Source organism: Salvelinus sp. IW2-2015, linkage group LG30 (assembly GCF_002910315.2).
Source record: "Salvelinus sp. IW2-2015 linkage group LG30, ASM291031v2, whole genome shotgun sequence".
NCBI classification, from domain to species: Eukaryota; Metazoa; Chordata; class Actinopteri; order Salmoniformes; family Salmonidae; genus Salvelinus; species Salvelinus sp. IW2-2015.
Window position 1 is genome coordinate 15,754,648 of NC_036869.1, and position 24,905 is coordinate 15,779,552.

At 40.6% G+C, this 24,905-nt stretch overlaps 1 protein-coding gene across 5 annotated transcripts in view; it reads right to left on the minus strand.

The window, feature by feature from the left end:
• Positions 1-592: 592 nt before the first annotated feature.
• The window catches only part of smad10a (SMAD family member 10a), a 40,468-nt gene continuing 16,155 nt past the window's right edge, over positions 593-24,905 (minus strand). The window contains exons 3-13 of one of the 5 annotated variants that reach the window (XM_070436107.1): positions 19,093-19,267; positions 18,489-18,512; positions 17,548-17,790; positions 16,956-17,183; positions 16,617-16,739; positions 14,923-14,976; positions 12,780-12,963; positions 12,296-12,464; positions 12,021-12,159; positions 9,803-9,969; positions 593-906 (exon numbers count right to left, since the gene is read on the minus strand). In XM_070436107.1, coding sequence (XP_070292208.1) covers positions 685-906; positions 9,803-9,969; positions 12,021-12,159; positions 12,296-12,464; positions 12,780-12,963; positions 14,923-14,976; positions 16,617-16,739; positions 16,956-17,183; positions 17,548-17,790; positions 18,489-18,512; positions 19,093-19,267 — 1,728 coding nt within the window. In that variant the 3' untranslated portion in view covers positions 593-684. Of the gene's footprint in view, positions 907-5,722; positions 9,970-12,020; positions 12,160-12,295; positions 12,465-12,779; positions 12,964-14,922; positions 14,977-16,616; positions 16,740-16,955; positions 17,184-17,547; positions 17,791-18,488; positions 18,513-19,092; positions 19,268-24,905 lie in introns of those variants that run through there. The other 4 variants (XM_023974971.3, XM_070436108.1, XM_023974969.3 and 1 more) reach the window with 4 other exon arrangements.

Consider the following 24,905-nt stretch of genomic DNA (forward strand, 5'->3'; position numbering starts at 1 on the left):
ATCCAGGTGCTCTTTTGCGACCTTCAAACGTGCAGCAATGTTTTTTTTCTTCCATTGTGTCATCCCATGAACATCATTATTGTTTCGTGTTTTACGTATTGTAGACTCGTCAACAGAGATGTTGGCATCTTCCAGAGATTTCTGTAAGTCTTCAGCTGACACTAGGATTCTTCTTAACCTCATTGAGCATTCTGCGCTGTGCTCTTGCAGTCATCTTTTCAGGACGATCACTCCTAGTGCGAGTCGCAACAGTGCTGAAACTTCTCCATTTATAGACAATGTCTTACCGTGGACTGACTTTTATAGATACTTTTGTAACCCTTTCCAGCTTTATGCAAGGCAACAATTCTTAATCTTAAGTCTTCTGAGATCTATTTTGTTAGAGGCATGGTTCACATCAGTCAATGCTTCTTGTGAATAGCAAACTCAAATTTTGTGAGTCTTTTTTATGGGGCAAGGCAGCTCTAACCAAAATCTCCAATCTCGTCTCATTGATTCGACTCCTGACTCCTGACTCCAATTAGCTTTTGGAGAAGTCATTAGCCTAGGGGTTCTATCAAGGCACAAGGCGAGACCCAGATGCAGACACGGGAGGCAGATGGTTAGAGTCTTTGATATTTATTAACAATCCAAAAAAGGTAGGCAAGAGAATGGTCGTGAACAGGCAAAAAGGTCAAAACCAGTTCAGAGTCCAGGATGTACAGAGTGGCAGGCAGTCTCGAGGTCAGGCAGGCAGAAATGGAGTCCAGAAAACAGGCAAGGGTCAAAACCGGGGGGACTAGTAAAAGAGAAATAGAAAGCAGGAGCACGGGAAAACACGCTGGTTGACTTGAAAACATACAAGACGAACTGGCACAGAGAGACTGGAAACATAGGGATAAATACACTGGGGGGGAAAAGCAACACCTGGAGGGGGTGGAGACAAACACAAGAAACAGGTGAAACAGATGAGGGCGTGACAGGTTCACATACTTTTTCCAACCTACACAGTGAATTTTGAATTGATGAATTCAATATAGACAACAAAAATACAATAATTTGTGTGTTATTAGTTTAAGCACACTGTGTTTGTCTATTGTTGTGACTTAGATGAAGATCAGATCAAATTGTATGTCAAATTTATGCAGAAATCCAGGTAATTCCAAAAGGTTCACATACTTTTTCTTGGCACTGTATATATTTACAAAAAAATGATATGGGGGATTGGAAATTATGCAAACAATTACATTGATGGAAGCTACAATCTATATTCAATATTAAAGCTGATCTACCCCCAACCCCCCTCAAAAAAATCACTTTCGCAGTCAAAAAGCAAGCCGAGATCTAACGCTCAGATTTTTATTTAAACATGACTTAAAACATGTAATATTAACCTAATAAAAACAGTTCTGTAGGAATGAGGTTTGTGCAGTAGGCCTGATATATTATCACAGCATATTGGCTATATGCCTGGCCTGCCAATATTGTTATTCTCAGACCATATTATATTTCCAAACTCAAGCTTTGATAACAAAATAGATCAGTTGGTGTAGCACTTGCGAGGCACAGATGATCATAAACTGAAATCATTTGCAAATAATTCGCTTTTTTATTTTACAGGACTGATGGTACCTGCATCTGATGGTCATGGTATGGTCATGGTGCTTTCAAGACAACTGGGAATTCAGAAAAACGAGGTCAAATCAGTGAACTTCAGGTTGTTAAGTCGGAGCTCTAGAAAGATGCCAGAGTTTCCGAGTTTGATTACTTTTCCCTAGTCGGATTCCTATGACCAGAGAAAGTGAACTACTCCTAACACGACGAGCTACTAATAATAATAACATCAATACACTTGGCTACTCATTCATTGGAAGTAGAGAAGCGCGTTTTATGTTTTGTAATAGCGTTGAATAAAAACAGTGTTGATAATTCTGGATAAAACTTTGACATTAACTCACTCATAAAAACAGCAGCACTTTGCTGTATTCTTTGACAACCTCTCTCTCTCTGATCATGGTTTTAAAAGTTATGAAATCTCATGCAGGCTTGTATCTAACTTTGCTGTGGCCAGAGTCGTGGATGCTGTAGGGAGGCACGGTGATTTAAGCTATCCGATTGTCCAGCACAGTAGACGCAGTCGATTTAGCAGATCTCCCAGTTCGTCGGGGAGGCAGAGTTGTTCTTTTCAGACAAATTGAATGTTCAAAATGCGAACAGTTTGCCTACTTGGTGCGCAGGGCTTCTGAATCAAGTGCAGCTACCTTCAACAGTGCAACACGGGAAAAAAAGAGCGCAAGCCTTCATGCTTGTATCGTTGGCTTTTCTACAAAAATGTTTGGCTTCAGTATTAGTCAGAAACATTTATTCCAGTGCCAAAATGGACTAAAAAGTGTAAATTGAAAAATGTTGGTCATGAAGTCAGTATATTCCAAAACAGAGTTGTGATATTTATGTTTTGTGAGCCAATGCTAACTAGTATTAGCGCAATGAAAACCATAGACTTCCAGTCATTGCGCTAACGCTGGTTAGGAATATGCGCATCATTCAAACTGCACGCAGACATAACAATGGTATCCACGATTTCATCTAACTATGGGGAAGTAGATAAAGGGCCTCATTACCAAAATCCCAGAGTATCCCTTTAACCATCGTAAAGTCGATCATGTCGCTATAATTTATTACATTGTTGTATCATGTTGTTGTTGTTATTAGGTTGACGTTTGGTGTGATCTGAGCCTTGGTGCTTCAGTGATGATGGTCAACTTATATGGAATACTGTTAAAGACTACAACCACCCAAGCCATAGACTATTTTCTCTGCTGCCGCACGGCAAGAGGTACCGTGCATCAAGTCTGACACCAACTGGCTATTGAACAGCTTCTATCCCCAAGCAATACGACTGATAAATAGCTAAAATATCAAATATCTACACGGACTATCTGTGTTAACCTTTATCGACCTTTTTATTTCAATTTCTCTATGCACATTCACACACACGGTCACTCCAACACCTAAACAAAAACTCACTCCACCATTTGCTCACTCACACATAATATGCACATACAATTACAATGACTCTACACACCCGCACGCACACCCACTCACATACAAGCTGCGGCTAGTCTTTTTATCTTCTATCCTGTTGCCTAGTCCCCTTACCCCTATACATATCTACCACCATCACTCCAGTATCCCTGCACATTGCAAATATGGTATTGGAACTTACTTAAAAATATATATTTCCTGTATATGGTATGCTTACTTACTTACTTTGTGTATTTCAAATTTCTTATTCTTATTTCTCGTGTTTTTTTCTACGAATTCATTGTTATTGATTATTGCATTGAGTTTGCAAGAAAGACATTTCACTGTACTTGTGCATGTGACATTAAAACTTGACATGAAAGAGCAAGGAATCAACACTAGGTCATAAGTATTTTATACTTTGGGATGATTTTGACATGAAGCGCAAAAATGCTAATATGGGCACCATTGACTAATATAGGCTAGCCTATATTATGCATAACGCACAATATAATGAATAGGATGTAGAAAAGAGGAGGCTGGTGGGAGGAGCTATAGGAGGATGGGCTCATTGTAATAGCTGGAATAGAGTAATTGGAACGGTATCAAACACAAGGAAACCACTTTTGACTCGGTTCCATTTATTCCATTCCAGCCATTACAATGAGCCCGTCCTCCTATAGCTCCTCCCAACAGCCTCCTCTGATATACAGTTAATGATAGATAGCCTAAGTAACTGAAAGATAATGCAACATATGGTGCTTTCTTCCCAATCTGTCATCAATTCCTGCCACTACTAAAAGGGAATGGGTATGGCTGACTTAAGTGGCTCCAGAAAGTATTCATACCTCTTGACCTCTTTACTTCCACATTGTGTTGTGTTACAGCCTGAATTCAAAATGGATTACACACATTTTTTCCACCCTTCTACACACAATACCCCATAATGACAAAGTGAAAACATGTTTTTAGACATTTTTGCAAATTTATTGAAAATTAAATACTGAAATATCTAATTTACATAAGTATTCACACCACTGAGTCAATACATGTTAGAATCACCTTTGGCAGTGATTACAGCTGTGAGTCTTTCTGGGTAAGTCTCTAAGAGCTTTGCACACCTGGATTGTACAATTTTCCCCCCATTATTCTTTAAAATTCTTCAAGCTCTGTCAAATTGGTTGTTGATCATTGCTCGACAACCATTTTCAAGTCTTGCCATAGATTTCCAAGCAGATATAAGTCAAAACTGTAATTCGGCCACTCAGGAACATTCACTGTCTTGTTGGTAAGCAGCTCCAGTGTAGATTTGGCATTCTGTTTTAGGTTATTGTCCTGCTGAAAGGTGAATTAATCTCCATGTGTCTGGTGGAAAGCAGACTAAACCAGATTTTCCTCGAGCTCCATTCCATAAATCTTTTTATCCTGAAAAACTCTCCAGTCCTTAACGATTACAAGCATACCCATAACATGATGCAGTCACCACTATGCTTGAAAATATGAGGCTTGGTACTCAGTAATGTGTTGTATTGGATTTGCCCCAAACATAACAAACATTGCATTCTGGGCAAAAAGCCACATTTTTTTCAGTATTACTTTAGTGCCTTGTTGCAAACAGGATGCATGTTTTGGAATATTTGTATTCTGTACAGACTTTCTTCTTTTCACTCTGTCAATTAGGTTAGTATTGTGGAGTAACTACAATGTGATTAATCCATCCTCAGTTCAGCTATTAAACTCTATAACTGTTTTAAAGTCACCATTGGCCTCATTGTGAAATCCCTGACCGGTTTCCTTCCTCTCCGGCAACTGAGTTAGGAAGGACACCTGTATCTTTGTAGTGACTGGGTGTATTGATACACCATCCAAAGTGTAATTTATAACTTCACCATGCTCATAGGATATCCAATATCTGCTTTTTTATAATTTTCTTTGCAAGACATTGGAAAACCTCCCTGGTCTTTGTGGTTAAAACTGTGTTTGAAATTCACTGATCAACAGAGGGACCTTACAGATAAAATGTAATGTATGTGTGGGGTAAAGAGATGAGGCTGTAACTCAACGGGTATGAATACTTTCTGAAGGCACTGTGTGATAGAGAAAGTATGTCCTCCAGTGTTCAACCTGAGCAGTAGGAAGCCTATGGCCACTAGAATAATCGTCTCTCCTCAAAGCTGCTGTGTGGCAGAGATACAGCGACTGTGAGAAGAGACGACTAATTCTATTTGTTTGGGAAACGCTAATCTCACCTGCCAGACTTTACATTACTTTTATGCTAAATTCAGAGACACTTGTCTGGCTCTGTGAGATAAGAAAAATGATTGGAGTGGCTGCAAAGCCAATATAACAACGAAATGACATGGTTAACAGTGTTACACTAACCATGGAATAACATCAATCACAATCTTAAACCGCTTTTATAAGGGTATGAAGATCATGACACACTTATGACTATTGTATAAAGGCAATTCAAACCTCATACTTTAAATGTCTTGTAGGAGAAGCCTTGCATACATACTGTACAACATTAGCAGAAACTTTCACTCTGCCTTGGGGCAACGTTCCTTTTATCAGAAACTTTAACTCTGCCTCAGAGCAGTTTCCTCTACCAAATATTTCCCACTGTAGATGAACATTTCAGAATTTGTACCCTAAGGACTTGAATACTGGAACTAAATTAACATGAAAAGTCAAAGTCTCAAAACACGACAAAAAAAAGTTTGTATTAAAATGACAATGCTGTATTTTTATTTCACTTTGGTGTACAGTCAACATTACAAGAGCAGCACGTCTTTTTACAATAAAATAATTACAATTACAACAATAATAGAAATAACAATACCATAAAATAGCCAAATTGAGTAATTTCACACTTGATAACATATTGTCTATTATATTTTCTGTTTTAAAACGAAATAGATCATTTATGTACGGAATGATGTATGATTCCTGTTGAGTGACCATCATCTCACTCACGTTCTCTTTGGTGACAGGTATCAGTTTGAATGTGGTCAAATGCAGAGGAACATGACATGGGTCTCAATTAGGGTTGCAAAGGGAGGGTATATTACTGGAAACTTTCAAAGTTTACCAGTAAACGACCAGAATTTTGGTATCTTTCAAGAATTTTCTGTAATCTATCAAAATACATCTAGTGGCCCTTTTGGGTACTTCATATTATCACAGGTGTCTGTAATTACCTCTGGCACTCTGTGTGGCTTTATCACAGGTAAAATATAAAATAGAATGCCAAAGCTATAAAACATTATCCTAAATATAAACCATCAACTTAGTGAATACCACTGATATTTAATATTAGGGTTTCAGCATGAAATAGACTTGTTTTTACTATGTCAATATGTATTTGTTGTCAATGTTTTGGCATCAAATTGGTGGCAGTTGTAAAAAAGTCAATAGTTGGAAGAGTTGCAGAGTTAAATGAAAATAATGGCATTGTTGATTAGATGCTTTTTTCATTAATTAGGCTATTTTCTGTTTAATTATATGGTCTATCTACTAGAAACTCATGGACAATATGGACACAGGTAAAAAAGGAATAATATATATGAATACATCTTTTTAAAGTCATTCAAGTATAAGTTACCAAAGTTAAGATAAATTGCCACAGACTTTCTATTAATTACCAAAATTACTGAAGATTCTGGTAACTTTGGAAAACTACCGGTAGCTTTGCAACCCTAGTCTCAAATGGTTAAAGCGCTGGTTGAGGGGAGATGTAGTGGGGTAAATATAGCACTACGATAAGCAGAGCCATAGATGGAGCAACAATAGTTTTAAACCTCTCTTCATCCCTGAATACATAACACTCCCAGACACATGCCGAGCCCAAGTGACAAATAATGAAATAAACTGTGACAAAGGTGTGTGGAGTGCATGGGCAGTTTCAAGGGGCAGCAAGTTTTCCAATTCATATTAGACACCTTAGTAACATAATTGTTCAGTAAGGCTAAACAACACAACAATGGCTATATGGATATTTGGGGTATAACTGTCAAACAGTATTAATCCAATACCAGCCTGATACAATAATAAAGTGTTATGTAATAATACCTACAATGGGGCTGTAACACAGTACCTGAGGGAACCACTAGATGTCGGTCTCAATCTAACTCAGGGGCTGTTGAGCTCAACACATTTCACTTCTTATTGCTTCACTGCCCGAATTGATCAGCAAAACTCAGTGGCATGTACAAACACTTGAGCTGTGTTATTATCCATTCCCCCCCAACCAACACACTCAACAGAAGGGATAAAACTATCGAGATGACAACCAGTATATCATGGTACTGTATATCTACAAAGGAAGACAAAGTGTAGTTTGTGTGTTACAATCCAGTGTGAGGTGTATCATCTACTTTGACTAAAACTAAAGGCACTAATCACAAACAGTGAGTATAAATGGCTGTTCACTTTAAAGCAGTTGTGTTAAATGACAACAATTACATGAAGGCTTACTTCTATCTTCAACATAACCGGAGCCAACTTTTTCAACCCTGCAGTGAGGCTTCTCTTTCAACAAAATCTCTTGTATTACTGAATAAACTACCACTAACATTGTTGAAAATAATTGTTGAATAGACTTTCAACTACAGATTTTAAAAGAGCTATTGAGATTCTCCCAAAACAGCGAGAACACCTTTTTGACCTTGACCTTGAGCATTGTTGCCAACATGTAGGCTTAGTAGAAATCCCACTCCGACTGGAGGAGAAAATAGTCATGCTTTGGAGAGGCCCCACTTAAGAATGACATAAACCCTGGCGTCTGAAGTACATTCCTAAACAGCTTGACTGGGAGAACGGAAAGGCACAGGTATCAAATGCACCAGAGCACAGGAAGGAGCAAATAAAAGCACTCATGTTCCTGCCCCTGGATTGGGTGAAGGTTTGCATTCAGTCCAGGCACTTCAACCCAAAATCATGAATCCTGAAGCCTACTTTCTACTACTGTAGAAAATGTGTTACGTCTTATATGATTAGCTTTCATATCGTATCACGCATCAACGTTAGAGCATCAGTCATAACTTCACTTCAGTAGGCTTGAGGTTGATTGTTACCAACACTAGGGTACCTGATTTAAATGAATGCAAAAAAAGTAAAGATACATTTTATGTTTATCCAAAGTGACCTAAGTCACTGTATAAGTGATATTATTCTGGACTAACTTAAATTGACTGAGAATGAATCATTCTATCAAAAGTGGGACATCCTATTAATATGACATTTGAAAAAGTTGTGTTGGGTCTACTCAAAATATTATTCCCACGAGTCACGGGATTTAAGATTTTAAATCTGAGCAACTACTGTATTACGGCCTGGATTATTTCTTGGTGTTCCCCAAGGCTCCATTGAGGGTCCACTACATATTCCATTTTATATTGATTTGGTGATACAGGCATAATGTGATATGAGGCTGTAAGGGGGAACTTACAAGAGGAGAAATGCTGAGAGTCTGAGGTTTTGGCTGAAAGACAAACTGTGGGTTTACACTGTTATCATGAGGTATTCTGGCTTTGGTGAGTTCCACCATATGGCAAACTGTTTGGTTACATACACTGTACTGCTTCATCACAAATACAAACACCACTTTTAAAGCTGACATTTTGGGGCTTTTTTTCTCTCCATCTTTTGGTAAGAAAATAAATTAGCTTGAGAAAGGTGCCCTGTGCTATTACAGGGCTAACGAGCTAACAATGTTAACAATGACTAACTATGTGATTTGAGATCCACACACAGGAGAACACAACACAAGCACAGATATGACAAAAGGTTGGCTGGCTAGGTTCATTAGAACGCTGGTTCCATCACTCTGGTGTTCTTCTAAGGTCCCAAGCCATTTTGGTTCTGTGACCCAGGTTTTGGTCTGGATTTGCCAAAAACTCTGTAAATCTTCTAGGTTAACCTTAGAATCCACATCTGATTTTTTTGTGTGAGATGTGTGTGTGACCAGGTCATATTATTCACAAGTTATTTGGGTAAAGTTCTTTAGTCCTCCTGGGTTTGGGTCATCTCTGGATTTCTGACCTGTGTGTGTGTGTGTGTGTGTGTGTGTGTGTGTGTGTGTGTGTGTGTGTGTGTGTGTGTGTGTGTGTGTGTGGGAATAAGCAAGTGTGGATTGTGTGTGCATATGAGGAGTACCAAAGTGTACCATGTTACACATCTCTGAAACACATCCCTAGATTTCTACAGTGCATATCTATTTCTGTAGAGAACAGAAGACGAATAAACATAAATTACTCAGTAGACATATTCACTAAAGTTACCTGATTATACTATAATAAAGAACTTCTATGAAAGGTAATTCAGGGGTCTGGGCTGCTTTGTAGTGTTTGTGTTTAGCATGTGGGAGCTGTGCAAAAACAATGAATGTTCACAAAATATTGAAAGTATGTTAAGGACATCAGTAGCTTTATGTCTGCATGCCCACAGACATGTGGTTTGGTTAGTGGTTGCATGGCATTGTGGGAGACCGTACAAGTGGTTAGAAGTGTGCAGTGATTGTTGGCTGCTTAAGTGTGTGTCTGTGTGTGACGGAGAGATTGAGGTTAGCCTTTGTGGGGCTTTGAGTGGCTCTAGATTGTGTGCGTTAAATAGAAAGAAAACATGCATGTGCCTGTATGTGGTTCTATCTGCATGTATCGGTCTATATGTATCATCAAGATGGGGAAATCAGTGTGTGTATGATTGTACGTTTTTAACCCAGAATGGATTTTTAACTTGTCATCTTTCCTTCCACTCAGTTAGCGGGTCCTGGGTCGGCCAAGGGCATGGTGTGTAGTACCTCGTCCAGCAACTGCAGAGCCCGGTGCAGGTGTACCTCCACCCAACAGGGGGTATGTTTGATGCTCTGCCGGGGGTAGTCGGGGCCCCAGCCCTTCACAAAGCTCAGCCGCAGGATACACAGCCTCCGGAGATCATCCACACCTATCCCCGCTGCTGCAGAAAGACCTGGAAGAGAGGGGAAGTGAGGTATTAGGGATCGGCATTTGAAAGGATTTCACTATTAGAATAATAGTTCTTCAATGGGGAGTTGCTCGCATGACTCGGGAGGGAACCGGTGCGCTACGCTACACTCTTAGAAAAAAGGTTTCCAAAAGGGTTCTTCGGCTGTCCACACAGGATAACCCTTTTTGGTTCTAGGTAGAACTCTTTTGGGTTCTATGTAAAACCCTCTGGTGAAAGGGTTCAACATGGAACCCAATAGGGTTCTACCAATGGTTCTCCTATGGGGACAGCCAAAGAACCCTTTTAGGTTCTAGATAGCACCTTTTTTTCTAAGAGTGCATGCTTGTTTCAGCAGTAGGGTGGGGGAGCGGCGGAAGAGGAGGAGTGTGTGTGACAATCTGTGTGGCATGGAGGGAGAGGGAGAGAGAAAAGTAGCCAAACCGACTCGCGCTAGATAGAGAAACGTATTGCTTTCATAGGTTCCTATCATACCATCTGGTAGTGCCTGTCTTGACTGCATCAAATCAATGTAAAAAATCTAGCTAGCTACAGTAGCCTGTTAAATTAGCCAGCTAGCTAGCTAATGTACCAAGGCTAACTGAGGCTATTTTGCTGAGCTCCCAGTCCTTGTCTACATCTTCATTCATATTAAACAACAGCCTACCTGTTGGTTGATCATTGTAGCCTTCTCATTTAGTCAACGTAATTCCATAATTGTAATTCCATTTTGCATTGATTAGAAATCTCCCACGTCACTTGATACACATGGAGCCTCTGACGGTAGTGCCAACAACAAGCTACACATGTATCACCTGTATGGCTATAAGGTATGCCTTTTTATGGGGCGCACGTCATAAAAACTACATTCAAAAAGTCTGAGGTGTTATAAAATTAAGAATTGAAAATGTCATGGTATATCCTTCTATGTAGCAATGACACATATAATTGTATTTAATTGAGAAAGCCTTCACAGTTAAAATGAGTCTATATATTTTGTATTAAAAAAAGGTATACTCTCTCAAGTAATTGAACACTAACATCTGTTTGGATATTCAAATATTTGAATAATCGTACCCATCCCTATGAGGTATACACTGAGTGTTACGCCCTGACCTTAGAGAACCTTTTATTTCTCTCTTTTGGTAGTTTTTCCTTTTCTATGTTGGCCTGGTATGGTTCCCAATCAGAGGCAGCTGTCTATCGTTGTCTCTGATTGGGGATCATATTTAGGCATCCTTTTCCCACCTGTTGTTTGTGGGATCTTGTTTTTGTGTAGTGCCTGTGAACACAGCATTTACTTCACGTTTCGTTTGTTCTGTATTGTTTTTGGTAAGTTTAATTTATTAAAACATGTGGAACTCTATGCACGCTGCGCCTTGGTCCATTTCTAACAACGATCGTGACACTGAGTATACAAAACATTAAGAGATATACTGACCAGGTGAAAGCTATGATCCCTTATTGATGTCACTTGTTAAATCCACTTCAAATCAGAGTAGATGAAAGAGAGGAGACAGGTTAAAGAAGGATTTTTAAGCCTTGAAACAATTGAGACATGGATTGTGTATGTGTGCCATTCAAAGGGTGAACGGGCAAGACAAAATATTTAAGTGCCTTTGAACGGGGTATGGTAGTAGGTGCCAGGCGCACCGGTTTGTCAAGAACTGCAACGCTGATGGGTTTTTCACGCTCAACAATTTCCCTTGTGTATAAAGAATGGTCCACCACCCAAAGGGCATTAAACCAACTTAACCAAACTGTGGGAAGCATTGGGGTCAACATGGGACGGCATTCTTGTGGAACGCTTTTGACACCTTGTAGAGTCCATGCCCCGACTAATTGAGGCTGTTAAATGGGACAAAAGGAGCACGGGTGCAACTCCATATTAGGAAGGTGTTCCTAATGTTTGGTATAGTCAGTGGTGTCCCACAGGGGTCAATACTTGAACCCATTGTCATTCAACAGAGGTTATAAATTCACAATAGCCTAATGGAAAAATGTAAATAAAAGACACTAAGGCTGTGCATATCTCATACACTGTACATTGTACTTACTGACTGCAGGGGCAATGCCTCCAACACTGCTTGGCCCGGGGATGTTGCCGGCCACCGCGGCAGCCTGAGCTGCTGCTGCTGCCTGTGCTGTAGCTGCCTGCTGCTGCATCTGCCTGTGACACTGTCTCAGGTCAAACACCTACAGGGGAGAGAACAGTCTGATGTCAGAACACCTACAGAGAGTCATCAGTGTCCAGTCAAATTCCTATAGGAAGAGTTCATCGAGAGGTCAAACAACTGCAAAGAGAACAGACAGAAGTCATTGTGTTCCTCACCTTGATGTAGGCGCCGGGGTAGATCTTGTGTACTGCGTCGCCTGGTGCTCTGCCTGCCTCTCGGTCCAGGTAGTAGCTCTGCACGAACACGGCGTGGTCGCTCATACAGCGCATCCACACATCTCCCTCGCCACGACACTCCAGCTGCACTCCTTTACCTATGTGCAACCTGTGAGAGAGAGGGAGAGATGAAAATGATGAGTACAAGTGAATATAAGTTGTATTAAAGTGTTATATTTCAGTCAATAAAAGAAGTAGCATTTTGCTAGAGTGGGTCTTCTGCCACTGGTACAAACAGATAGAGACAAGGAATGGCATGATTATGAACGAGAGATATACACCTATACATAGTTTGCAAAAAGGCATAGATATACCAATCAACATTTCTGAGCCAAAACAGCACAGACATACAAAATAGACATTTGTGGCAAGGTAAGAACTAGCATGCTTATTGATATAGAGATGGCACTAGAGGAGCACAGACCTGGCTCTCTCGCTGGAGTCGGTGCGGTGGACGTTGCTGAGCTGGCCCAGACAGAAGCGGTCGCCCCCTGAGGGGTCCACGTAGCCGTCCACCGTCACCACCGGGCAGCTGGCCGGCACCTTGAACATCTCCCCCACCTGGACATCCATCTCAAAGTAGGAGATGGAGCACCAGAACTCTGGTCCTGCACACGGACAAAGATGTGGATAGCAGAGTGTTTGTGCATCTATACATCTACATATAGTGCATTTGGAAAGTATTCAACCCCTTGACCTTTTACACATTTTGTTAAGTTATAGCCTTATTCTAAAATGTATTAAATTGTTTTTTCCCCTTGTCAGTCTACACACAATACCCAATAATGACAAAGCAAAAACAGGTTTTAGAAATGTTCGCAAATTCACAAAAAAATTAAAACTGAAATGTCACATTTACATAAGCATTCAGACCCTTTAATTAGTACTTTGTTGAAGCACCTTTGGCAGTGATTACAGTCTTGAGGTTTCTTGTGTATGACGCTACAAGCTTGGCACACTTGTATTTGGAGAGTTTCTCCCATTCTTCTCTGCAGTTCCCCTCAAGCTGTCAGGTTGGATGGGGAGCATCGCTGCATAGCTATTTTCAGATCTCTCCAGAGATGTTCGAGGCTTCTCCTGTGTTGTCTTGGCTGTGTGCTTAGGTTCGTTGTACTGTTAGAAGGTGAAGCTGCCTCCTAGTCTGAGGTCCTGAGTGCTCTGGAGCAAGGTTTCATCAAGGATCTCTCTGTACTTTGCTCCGTTCATCTTTCCCTCGATCTTGGCTAGTCTCCCAGTCCCTGCCGCTGAAAAACATTCCCACAGATGATGCTGCCACCACCATGCTTCACCATAGAGATGGTGCCAGGTTTCCTCCAGATGTGACGCTTGGCATTCAAGCCAAATAGTTCAATCTTGGTTTCATCAGACCAGAGAATCTTGTTTCTCATGGTCTGAGAGTCCTTTAGGTGCTTTTGGCAAACTCTAAGCGGCTGTCATGTGCCTTTCACTGAGGAGTGGATTCCGTTTGGCCACTCTACCAAAAATGCTTGATTGGTGGAGTGCTGCAGAGATGGTTGTCCTTCCGGAAGGTTCTACCTGTCACGCCCTGACCTTAGAGAGCCTTTTTATTTCTCTATTTGGTTAGGTTGGGGTGTGATTTGGGTGGGCATTCTAGTTTTCCGATTTCTTTGTTGGCCGGGTATGGTTCCCAATCAGAGGCAGCTGTCGATCGTTGTCTCTGATTGGGGATCATACTTAGACAGCTTTTTTCCACCTTTAGTTTGTGGGATCTTGATTTTGTATAGTTGCTGTGTAGCCTGCAGAACTTTACGTTAGTTTTGTATTTTGTTGTTTTTCGGTGTTCATTTTAATAAAAGTAAGATGTTCGCCTACCACGCTGCACCTTGGTCTCCTCGTTCAAATGACGAGCATAACACTCCCAACCTTACAGAGGAACTCTGGAGCTCTGTCAGAGTGACCATCAGGTTTTTGGTCACCTCCCTGACCAAGACCCATTTCCCCTGATCGCTCAGTTTGGCCCGGGCAGCCAGCTTTAGGAAGAGTCTTGGTGGTTCCAAACTTCTTCCATTTAAGAATGATGGAGGCCAATGTGTTCTTGGGGACCTTCAATGCTGAAGACATTTTTTGTACCTTTCCCCAGATCTGTGCATCGACACAATCCTGTCTCGGAGCTCTATTGACAATTCCTTCGACCTCATGGCTGGGTTTTTGGTCTGACATGCACTGTCAACTGTGGGACCTTATATAGACAGGTGTGTGCCTCTCCAAATCATGTCCAATTAATTTCATTTACCACAGGCGGACTCCAATCAAGTTGTAGAAACATCTCAAGGATGATCAATGGAAACAGGATGCACCTGAGCTCAATTTCGAGGCTTATAGCAAAGGGTCTGAATACTTATGTAAATAAGGTATTTCTGTTTATTATTTTTAATACATTTGCAAAAAAAATCAAAAACCTGTTTTCGCTTTGTCATTATGGGGTATTATGTGTAGATTGATGAGGGAATACATTTATTTAAATCAATTTCAGAATAAGGCTATAACGTAACAAAATTATTGAATGGGTCTGAATACTTTCCGAACGTGTGTATGTGTTGTCTAACCTGGATGATTGGACACAGGGGGAGGAAATGAAGCCGAGCCATGATGCTGAGACCCTAAAAGGTGAACAAATAAAAGATGTAGATTACGACACAGGTTACCAAACATACACTATTGCTAGGGCTGGGCGGTGTACCATATTTTACGATACACCGTTATTGATGCCTGGAGTGATTTGGGTTTTTACTTGACCTTCTATAACGGTATTAAATGTTTGTTTTGTTAAATGTGATATGCCATGTGTAACTTACATTTTTACAATTTACTCCGATATTTGAGTAATTTTTCGCCACTCTCGCTCTCTCCATGCCACTTTCCACACAGACTTAGCCCCGCCCCCTTTCACATGAATTGAGTCTGCAAGGTCAATGCAGCACAAGCAACATTGTTGATGACAACGATGCTGTTTTCACTTTGCTTCTTAATAGAAATCCACTAGCGTTCTATAATTACAATATTTGTTTGTGTTTCTTATTTTCTTAGCAAGTTAGGCCTAAATCGCATTAGCCACTAATGCTAATCAGCATACCACCCTGCATCCCACTGCAGGGTTGCCTCTGAAGCTAAGTAGGGTTGGTCCTGGTTGGTCCCTGGATGGGAGACCAAATGCTGCTGGAAGTGATGTTGGATGGCCAGTAGGAGGCATTCCTTTCTCTGGTCTAAAAAAATATCTCAATGCCCCAGGGCAGTGATTGGGGACATTGCCCTGTGTATGGTGCTGTCTTTCAGAGGTGTCCTGACTCTGTGGTCACTAAAGATCCCATGGCACTTATTGTAAGAGTAAGGGTGTTAACACTGGTGTCTTGGCTGAATTCCCAATCTGTTCATATAATCATCCCCAGCTTCCAAATGGCTCATTCATCCCCCTTTCTCTCCCCTGTAACTATTCCCCAGGTTGTTGCTGTAAATGAGAATATGTTCTCAGTCAACTTACCCAGTAAAATAAGGGATAATAAAATAAATAATCGCTAGTTAGCAAGCTACCTAACAAATACATTTATTGAGTCAACAATATCTTCTAAATCAAAGAAGAATATGCGAAGCATGAATACGTTAGCTACATGAAGTAGCTATGAGAAAACATTAAATGTTACCAAAGAGTATAGGGTCCCCTAGGAAACACTTAACAACACTTTGGTTCCTACCCTGTCACAATAACTCCTCCCTGGCATTTTCATTCGTTGTCATGTGAAACACTATATTCAAAGTGCCCACTCTTATATTTTAACAATAGAATTTGAATAATCATTCTATTTCAATGATTCCAACAGTTCACCAAAACGTAAGTCAAATCGCAATTTCAACATTTGGTTAAAAATAAGGCCTAGATTGTTTGCTTATATCGTGCAGCCCTATGTGGCAGTGTGGAAATGATCCCAAAATGAGTGCAGGAAATGCAAAAATATATCAATTGTTTTAGGTTGAAGTTGAATTGAACAGTATAAAACAATGAGAACGGAGAAAGACCCATTGAAATTACTTTGAATATATGTGTTGCCACCCTAGTGTCACACACTCCTCAGAAAGCAAATTTAAACTTTTATTATTCAAAAACATAAAATACCGTCCAAAATGTAAAAAATACCAAGATATGATATTTTGGCCATATCACCCAGCCCTAACTTTTCCTAACAATATCCAAAAAAAGCACCTCAGAAGACAGAGACACACTTTGGGCTTGCATACTATAACTTACTGTAACTGCCTAACTTACAGAAGTGGGTTGGATGGTGGAGAGGAGGCTGTTGGTGGCCACGCCCATTTTGTTGTTGGGGTCCTACAGGAGTGTAGGAGGCTGTGCTGCTGCCTGTCCAAGTTGCTGAATTCCGAAAAAATAAATACAAGTTAACAACAGGCACATCAATCTAGCAAATAACCATTTTGCATTTTTACTAATTTTTCGATTTCTTTTTACACTTTTAAATATGACGATTCATCACGCCATTGAAATTAATTGTGTATTGCTCCCTGAGTGTTTGTGTGTGTGTGTGTGTGTGTGTGTGTGTGTGTGTGTGAACCATATGGCAGTACTAACTGTGGAACGCAGCCTGTGTCTGTGTGTGTTTGGAGCTGTTGTATCCATTCTGACCAGACGGGAGCTGGGGTGGCTGGGGGGTCTGTGGTGGCCCATGTGGCAGCCCGTGTGTTGGGGTGGAGGGGGGCGGCGTGGGGGTTATAGGGGTCATGATCTGACCCTGAGGAGAGGCGATCTGTAGGAGCCCCTCACTGTGACCTCCCTGGAGAGGCAGCATAGAGCCGGACACTAGAGAGGAGAGAGACAGAGACAGAGAGAGAGCGAGAGAGACAGAGAGAGAGACACACAAGAAGAGCTATCAGGTTGTTTTCAATATCAATAGGTAGGCAGAAGTCGATAAACAAATGTCATAAAATGGGATTACGTAGTAACACCCATAGAAACAAAAATATAACCCTTGTGGACATCCTTGGTAACACCTATCTGCCAAACAATCCCCTAAGCTTATTAAAAAATCCCCTTAGGGAGCAGCAAAACAGGAGCGGACATTCAATTTTTCTCTATGTATTGGAACTTATTTTTGTCTAGTTCCCGTTATTATGTTGGATGTGCGTATAACTCCCTCCATTCATTAAACAACTATCGGTTTTACCTGTGGGCGAGAGGGGCATGTTGGGATAGAGGGTGATGGGCGGAGGGGCGCACTGCGGTTCCGGCGGGAGCTGCAGAGGCGGGAGGGGCTGGCCATAGTGGTCGGGAGGCGGTAGCTTGAGCGCCCCTGGGTGGGGGTGGTCCGACGGGGACATGCCTAGTGGCATATCCATCTGGATACAGTCATGAATGTACTCCTCTTTGATCAACCTCCCAGGGGGGCCTAGAGGAGAGAGGGAGAGGGCTACCAACAGCATGGTATAACATTGTCATTAGTTTCATGTTTTATTAGGCGTATGTAGGGGATACACATGGTATACACCGTCCAACGAAATGCTAACTTGCAGGTTCCTTCTCGACAATGCAACTATAATAAGAAATAATTAAAGATAATAATACGAACATGAAGTAAATGGTTCAATAGAATAAACATTTTAGCATAAGAATAAAATTAACCATGTGTGTATAATGAATTAGCCACCTGTATTAACAGGTTTAAAACCTGTATTATAGTATTACCACCTGTGTGTAATGCATTGTGAAAGCATTTATGCAATTATAAAACATTAAGTTCAATGCTTTGTAATGAATGCAAGTCATTTTTGTCTAGGCAACTATAAAGAATTGATTAATGCAGAAACAGTCTGGCGTCCAGGCCAGTGAGGCACGAGCGAACCTCAATAGTACTCTTTTCACACTATTGTGCCAAGCCGAACCGTTGAGTGCTGGCTTGGATATATTTTTTTCACATTGTCCTTCCCAGCAACTATGGTGGATGCTTAACCAGACCAGCACAGTGCAGCTAGGCTCAGTAGTGTGGAAAGGGTGCAGGGATGAAAGGAAAGAGGAATGTTTGGTCATCTGATACCATCAGCAAAGTATAATACTGTTTAACGAACTTACTGCAGGCATGTTAAGTATGTGTTGTGATAGGGCACTCACCTGTATTTTGAAGACTGAGACCAACTTTGAAAGAGAACAAAAGAAAGAGGGGCAAAGAAAGAAAGGAGAGAATAAGAGATAGAGAATGCTTATCATTTGTAGTTAAGTTACATTGTGATGAAGTCAAAATATCATTCACATAAACCATTTTATGTGAGTAAAGTACATGTTGGATAAAAATGTCATGACAGGCCTGACGGAAACAGCAAAAATCAATACTGGTATATCGAAAAAATTTGGGATCTTTTTGTGTCAGTAAAATGTATTATGTGAGAAATGGCAGTGAAAACGCCTTGATATAATAACCATCATATCGAAGTAAACTTGAAGTCACGCGATGATATGTTGGTTGGTCTTCCCACTACGACTCGGGAAAGCTTGCAAGTTTGTTAAGCAACACATGAAATACGTTTTTTTTATCCACAGAACGTCAATTTGACTGAAACATCTCTGATGGGAAAATGTGCATGTTGTTTTTCTGCTGACTTTAATTTTTGGCATGTTATGACAGAAAACATAGTATTTACATATCAGAAACACCTGCACCATTAGACATTACGCGAAATATGGTGAACTATCCCTTTAAGCTGTTGAGCAGACCTACCAATGCCGGGAGAAACCACTCTCTCATAGTGGTAGGGGTTGACACACACATTGTCATATTTGAGGTCGAAAGCGTATTGGCAGAACTTGACGTGCTTTAGCTCATTCTTGTGCAGGTCTGGCCAGCGCCATAGTCGAGCGTAAATCACATGGGGGAAGCCTTTCCTCCCTGCAACCTGGAGATAAAGAGAAAGAGAGAAAGAAAGAAGGGATGAGAGGGGGGGGGGCCAAGGGAAAGAGTGGGGGGGAGAGAGAGAGGGTGGGCGAGAAAGTGTTAGAGATACATGGCCCTATTCAATCAAAATTAGTATATGGGTTTTATCTTAAATCTCTTAACTGGGTTAGAATTTTAAGAGGCTGTGCAGTCAAATACGTGATTTCACTTTTTTTTAATGATATTTCTACACTATGAGGTTGAAATTATGATAATGTCCTTTTTTTATGCCTTGAATTTCAGCCTTTTCAGGTGGGATGAAGTTTTTGCCCACATCATGGCATCACAATCTGATTATTCTGACCAATGACCAGTAATCTTTTATTTGCATATGCATCCTCCTACTTTGAAGTCAGAAGTGGGGTAGGCTCTAGGGCAGGGGTCTCCAACCCTGTTACTGGAGAACTACCCTCCTGTAGGTTTTCGCTCCAACCCCAGTTGTAATTAACCTGATTCAGCTTTTCAACCAGCGAACAAAGTACAAAGTTAACATATGGAATTGTTTTAAGATGGTCATTTAGCAATTTAATTTACAATTTTAGGACACCTCTAAGCATGGGGGGGAAAAAATAATATATATATATATATTACAAACACAGTGCCAGTCAAAAGTTTGTACACACCACACACATTCAAGGGTTTTTCTTTATTTTAATTTTTTTTCCTACATTGTAGAATAATAGTAAAGACATCAAAACTATGAAAGAACATATGGAATCATGTAGTAACCAAAAAAACACACATATGGAATCATATAGTAACCAAAAAAGTAATAAAAAAATCTAAATATATGTTCGATTTTAGATTCATCAAAGTATCCACCCTTTGCCTTAATGACAGGTTTGCACATTGATGGTATTCTCTCAACCAGCTTTACCTGGAATGCTTTTCCAACAGGAAGGATTTCCCACATATGCTGAACACTTGTTGGTTGCTTTTTTATTTTACCTTTATTAAACCAGGTAGGCAGGTTGAGAACAAATTCTCATTTACAACTGCGACCTGGCTAAGATAAAGCAAAGCAGTGCGAGAAAAACAACCCAGAGTTACACATTAACAAACATAGAGTCAATAACACAATAGAAAAATCTATGTACAGTGTGTGCAAATGTAGAAGAGTAGGGAGGTAAGGCAATAAATAGGCCGGAGGCGAAATATTTACAATTTAGCATTAACACTGGAGTGATAGATGTGCAGATGAAGATGTGCAAGTAGAGATACTGGGGTGCAAAAGAGCAAGAGGATAAATAACAATATGGGGATGAGGTAGTTGGGTGTGCTATTTACAGATTGGCTGTGTACAGGTACAGTGAGGGAAAAAAGTATTTGATCCCCTGCTGATTTTGTACGTTTGCCCACTGACAAAGAAATGATCAGTCTATAATTTTAATGGTAGGTTTATTTGAACAGTGAGAGACAGAATAACAACAAAAATATCCAGAAAAACGCATGTAAAAAATGTTATAAATTGATTTGCATTTTAATGAGGGAAATAAGTATTTGACCCCCTCTCAATCAGAAAGATTTCTGGCTCCCAGGTGTCTTTCATACAGGTAACGAGCTGAGATTAGGAGCACACTCTTAAAGGGAGTCAGTTTCTTACCTGTATAAAAGATACCTGTCYACAGAAGCAATCAATCAATCAGATTCCAAACTCTCCACCATGGCCAAGACCAAAGAGCTCTCCAAGGATGTSAGGGACAAGATTGTAGACCTACACAARGCTGGAATGGGCTACAAGACCATCGCCAAGCAGCTTGGTGAGAAGGTGACAACAGTTTCTGCGATTATTCGCAAATGGAAGAAACACAAAAGAACTGTCAATCTCCCTCAGCCTGGGGCTCCATGCAAGATCTCACCTCGTGGAGTTGCAATGATCATGAGAACGGTGAGGAATCATCCCAGAACTACACAGGAGGATCTTGTCAATGATCTCAAGGCAGCTGGGACCATAGTCACCAAGAAAACAATTGGTAACACACTACGCCGTGAAGGACTGAAATCCTGCAGCGCCCGCAAGGTCCCCCTGCTCAAGAAAGCACATATACATGCCCGTCTGAAGTTTGCCAATGAACATCTGAATGATTCAGAGGACAACTGKGTGWACGTGTTGTGGTCAGATGAGACCAAAATGGAGTTCTTTGGCATCAACTCAACTTGCCGTGTTTGGAGGAGGAGGAATGCTGCCTATGACCCCAAGAACACCATCCCCACTGTCAAACATGGAGGTGGAAACATTATGCTTTGGGGGTGTTTTTCTGCTAAGGGGACAGGACAACTTCACCGCATCAAAGGGACGATGGACGGGGCCATGTACCGTCAAATCTTGGGTGAAAACCTCCTTCCCTCAGCCAGGGTATTGAAAATGGGTCGTGGATGGTTATTCCAGCATGACAATGATCCAAAACACACGGCCAAGGCAACAAAGGAGTGGCTCAAGAAGAAGCACATTAAGGTCCTGGAGTGGCCTAGCCAGTCTCCAGACCTTAATCCCATAGAAAATCTGTGGAGGGAGCTGAAGGTTCGAGTTGCCAAACGTCAACCTCGAAACCTTAATGACTTGAAGAAGATCTGCAAAGGGGAGTGGGACAAAATCCCTCCTGAGATGTGTGCAAACCTGGTGGCCAACTACAAGAAACGTCTGACCTCTGTGATTGCCAACAAGGGTTTTTCCACCAAGTACTAAGTCATGTTTTGCAGAGGCGTCAAATATTTATTTCCCTCATTAAAATGCAAATCAATTCATAACATTTTTGACATGCGTTTTTCTGGATTTTTTTGTTGATATTCTGTCTCTCACTGTTCAAATAAACCTACCATTAAAATTATAGACTGATAATTTCTTTGTCAGTGGGCAAACGTACAAAATCAGCAGGGGATCAAATACTTTTTTCCCTCACTGTACAATGATCGGTAAGCTGCTCTGACAGCTGATGCTTAAAGTTAGAGAGGGAGATATAAGACTCCAGCTTGAGTGATATTTGCAATTTGTTCCAGTCATTGGCAGGAGAGAACTGGAAGGAAAGGCGCCTAAAGGAAGTGTTGGCTTTGGGGATGACCAGTGAAATATACAGTTGAAGTAAGAAGTTTACATACACTTAGGTAGGAGTCATTAAAACTTGTTTTTTCCACCACTCCACACATTTCTTGTTAACAAACTATAGTTTTGGCAAGTCGTTTAGGACATCTACTTTGTGCATGACAAGTAATTTTTCCAACAATTGTTTACAGACAGATTATTTCACTTATAATTCACTGTATCACAATTCCAATGGGTCAGAAGTTTACATACACTAAGTTGACTGTGTCTTTAATTAATAACCTCTTGAAGCTAGGGGGCAGAATTTTTCTGTTTGGAAAAATAACGTTCCCATTGTAAGCTGCCTATTTCTCAGGTCCAGATGCTAGAATATGCATATAATTGACAGAGTAGGATAGAAAACACTCTAAAGTTTCCAAAACTGTCAAAATATTGTCTGTGAGTATAACAGAACTGATTTTGCAGGCGAAAACCTGAGGAAATCCAACCCGGAAGTGACTCTTATTTTGAAAAATCACTGATCCATTGCCTGCCTTTCGTCCATTTAAAGGGATATCAACCAGATTCCTTTTCCTGTGGCTTCCTCAGGGTGTGAACAGTCTTTAGACATAGTTTCAAGCTTTTATTCTGAAAAATGAGCGAGATTTATCAAATCGCGTCAGTGGATGGCCGATGTCCTTCCATTAGTTCATGCGCGCAACACTGGTAGCTAGACATTTTCTTTCTCTCCAGTATTGAATAGTTTACAGTCCGGTTGAAATATTATCGATTGTTGATGTTAAAAACAACCTGAGGATTGATTATTAAAAACGGTTGACATGTTTCTACGAACTTTACGGATACTATTGGAATTTGTCAAGCCTTGATGACCTGCCTAAGGCTGTGGAATACTGAACATAACTCGCCAAACAAATGGAGTTTTTTTGATATAAAAATAATCTTTATCGAACAAAAGGAATATTTATTGTGTAACTGGGAGTCTCGTAAGTGCAAACATCTGAAGATCATCAAAGGTAAGCGACTAATTTTATTGCTTTTCTGACTTTCATGACCAATCTACATTGCTGCTAGGTGTTCTTAATGTTTTGTCTAGTGATCAATAAACTCACAAACGCTTGGATTTTTTTTGCTGTAAAGCATATTTTCAAAATCTGACACGACAGGTGGATTAACTACAAGCTAAGCTGTGTTTCGCTATATTGCACTTGTGATTTCATGAATATAAATATTTTTAGCAATTTCTTTTAATTTGGCGCTCTGCAATTAAGTGGTTGTTGATGAAAATGATCCCGCTAAAGGGATCCGTGCGTCAAGAAGTTTTAAACAGCTTGGAAATTTCCAGAAAATTATGTCATGGATTTAGAAGCTTCTGATAGGCTAATTGACATAATTTGAGTCAATTGGAGGTGTAACATACTTTTTGGAGAAATGTCCTCTGGTCTGATGAAACAAAAATAGAACTGTTAGCCATAATGACCATCGTTATGTTCGGAGGAAAAAGGGGGAGGCTTGCAAGCCGAAGAACACCATCCCAGCATTGAAGCACGGGGGTGGCAGCATCATGTTGTGGGGGTGCTTTGCTGCAGGAGGGACTGGGGCACTTCACAAAATATATGGCATCATGAGGATGGACAATTATGTGGATATATTGAAGCAACATCCAGATATCAGTCAGGAAGTTAAAGCTTAGTCGCAAATGGGTCTTCCAAATGGACAATGACCCCAAGCATACTTCAAAAGTTGTGGCAAAATGGCTTAAGGACAACAAACTCAACGTATTAGAGTGGTCATCGCAAAGCCCTGACCTCAATCCCATAGAAAAATTGGGGGAAGAACTGAAAAAGCGTGTGCGAATAAGGAGGCCTACAAACCTGACTCTGAAAACACCAGCTCTGTCAGAAGGAATGGGCCAAAATTCACCCAACTTATTGTGAAAAGCTTGTGGAAGGCTACTCAAAACGTTTGACCCAAGTTAAACAACTTAAAGGCAATGCTACCAAATACTAATTGAGTGTATGTAAACTTCTGACCCAATGGGAATGTGATGAAAGAAACAAAAGCTGAAAAAAATTATTCTCTCTTCTATTATTCTAACATTTCACATTCTTAAAATAAAGTGGTGATCCTAACTGACCTAAAACAGGGAATTTTTACTAGGATTAAATGTCAGGAATTGTGAAAAACTGAGTTTAAATGTATTTGGCTAAGGTGTATGTAAACTTCCGACTTCAACTGTACCTGCTTGAGTGGGTGTTGCTGTGGTGACCAGTGAGCTGAGATAAGGCAGGGCTTTACCTAGCAAAGACTTATAGATGACCTGGAGCCAGTGGGTTTGGCGATGAATATGTAGTGAGGGCCAGCAAACGAGAGCATACAGGTCAGAGTGGTGGGTAGTATATGGGGCTTTGGTGACAAAACGGATGGCACTGTGATAGACTACATCCAGTTTGCTGAGTACAGTGTTGGAGGCTATTTTGTAAATGGCATCGCCGAAGTCAAGGATCGGTAGGATAGTCGGTTTTACGAGGGTATGTTTGGCAGCATGAGTGAAGGAGGCTTT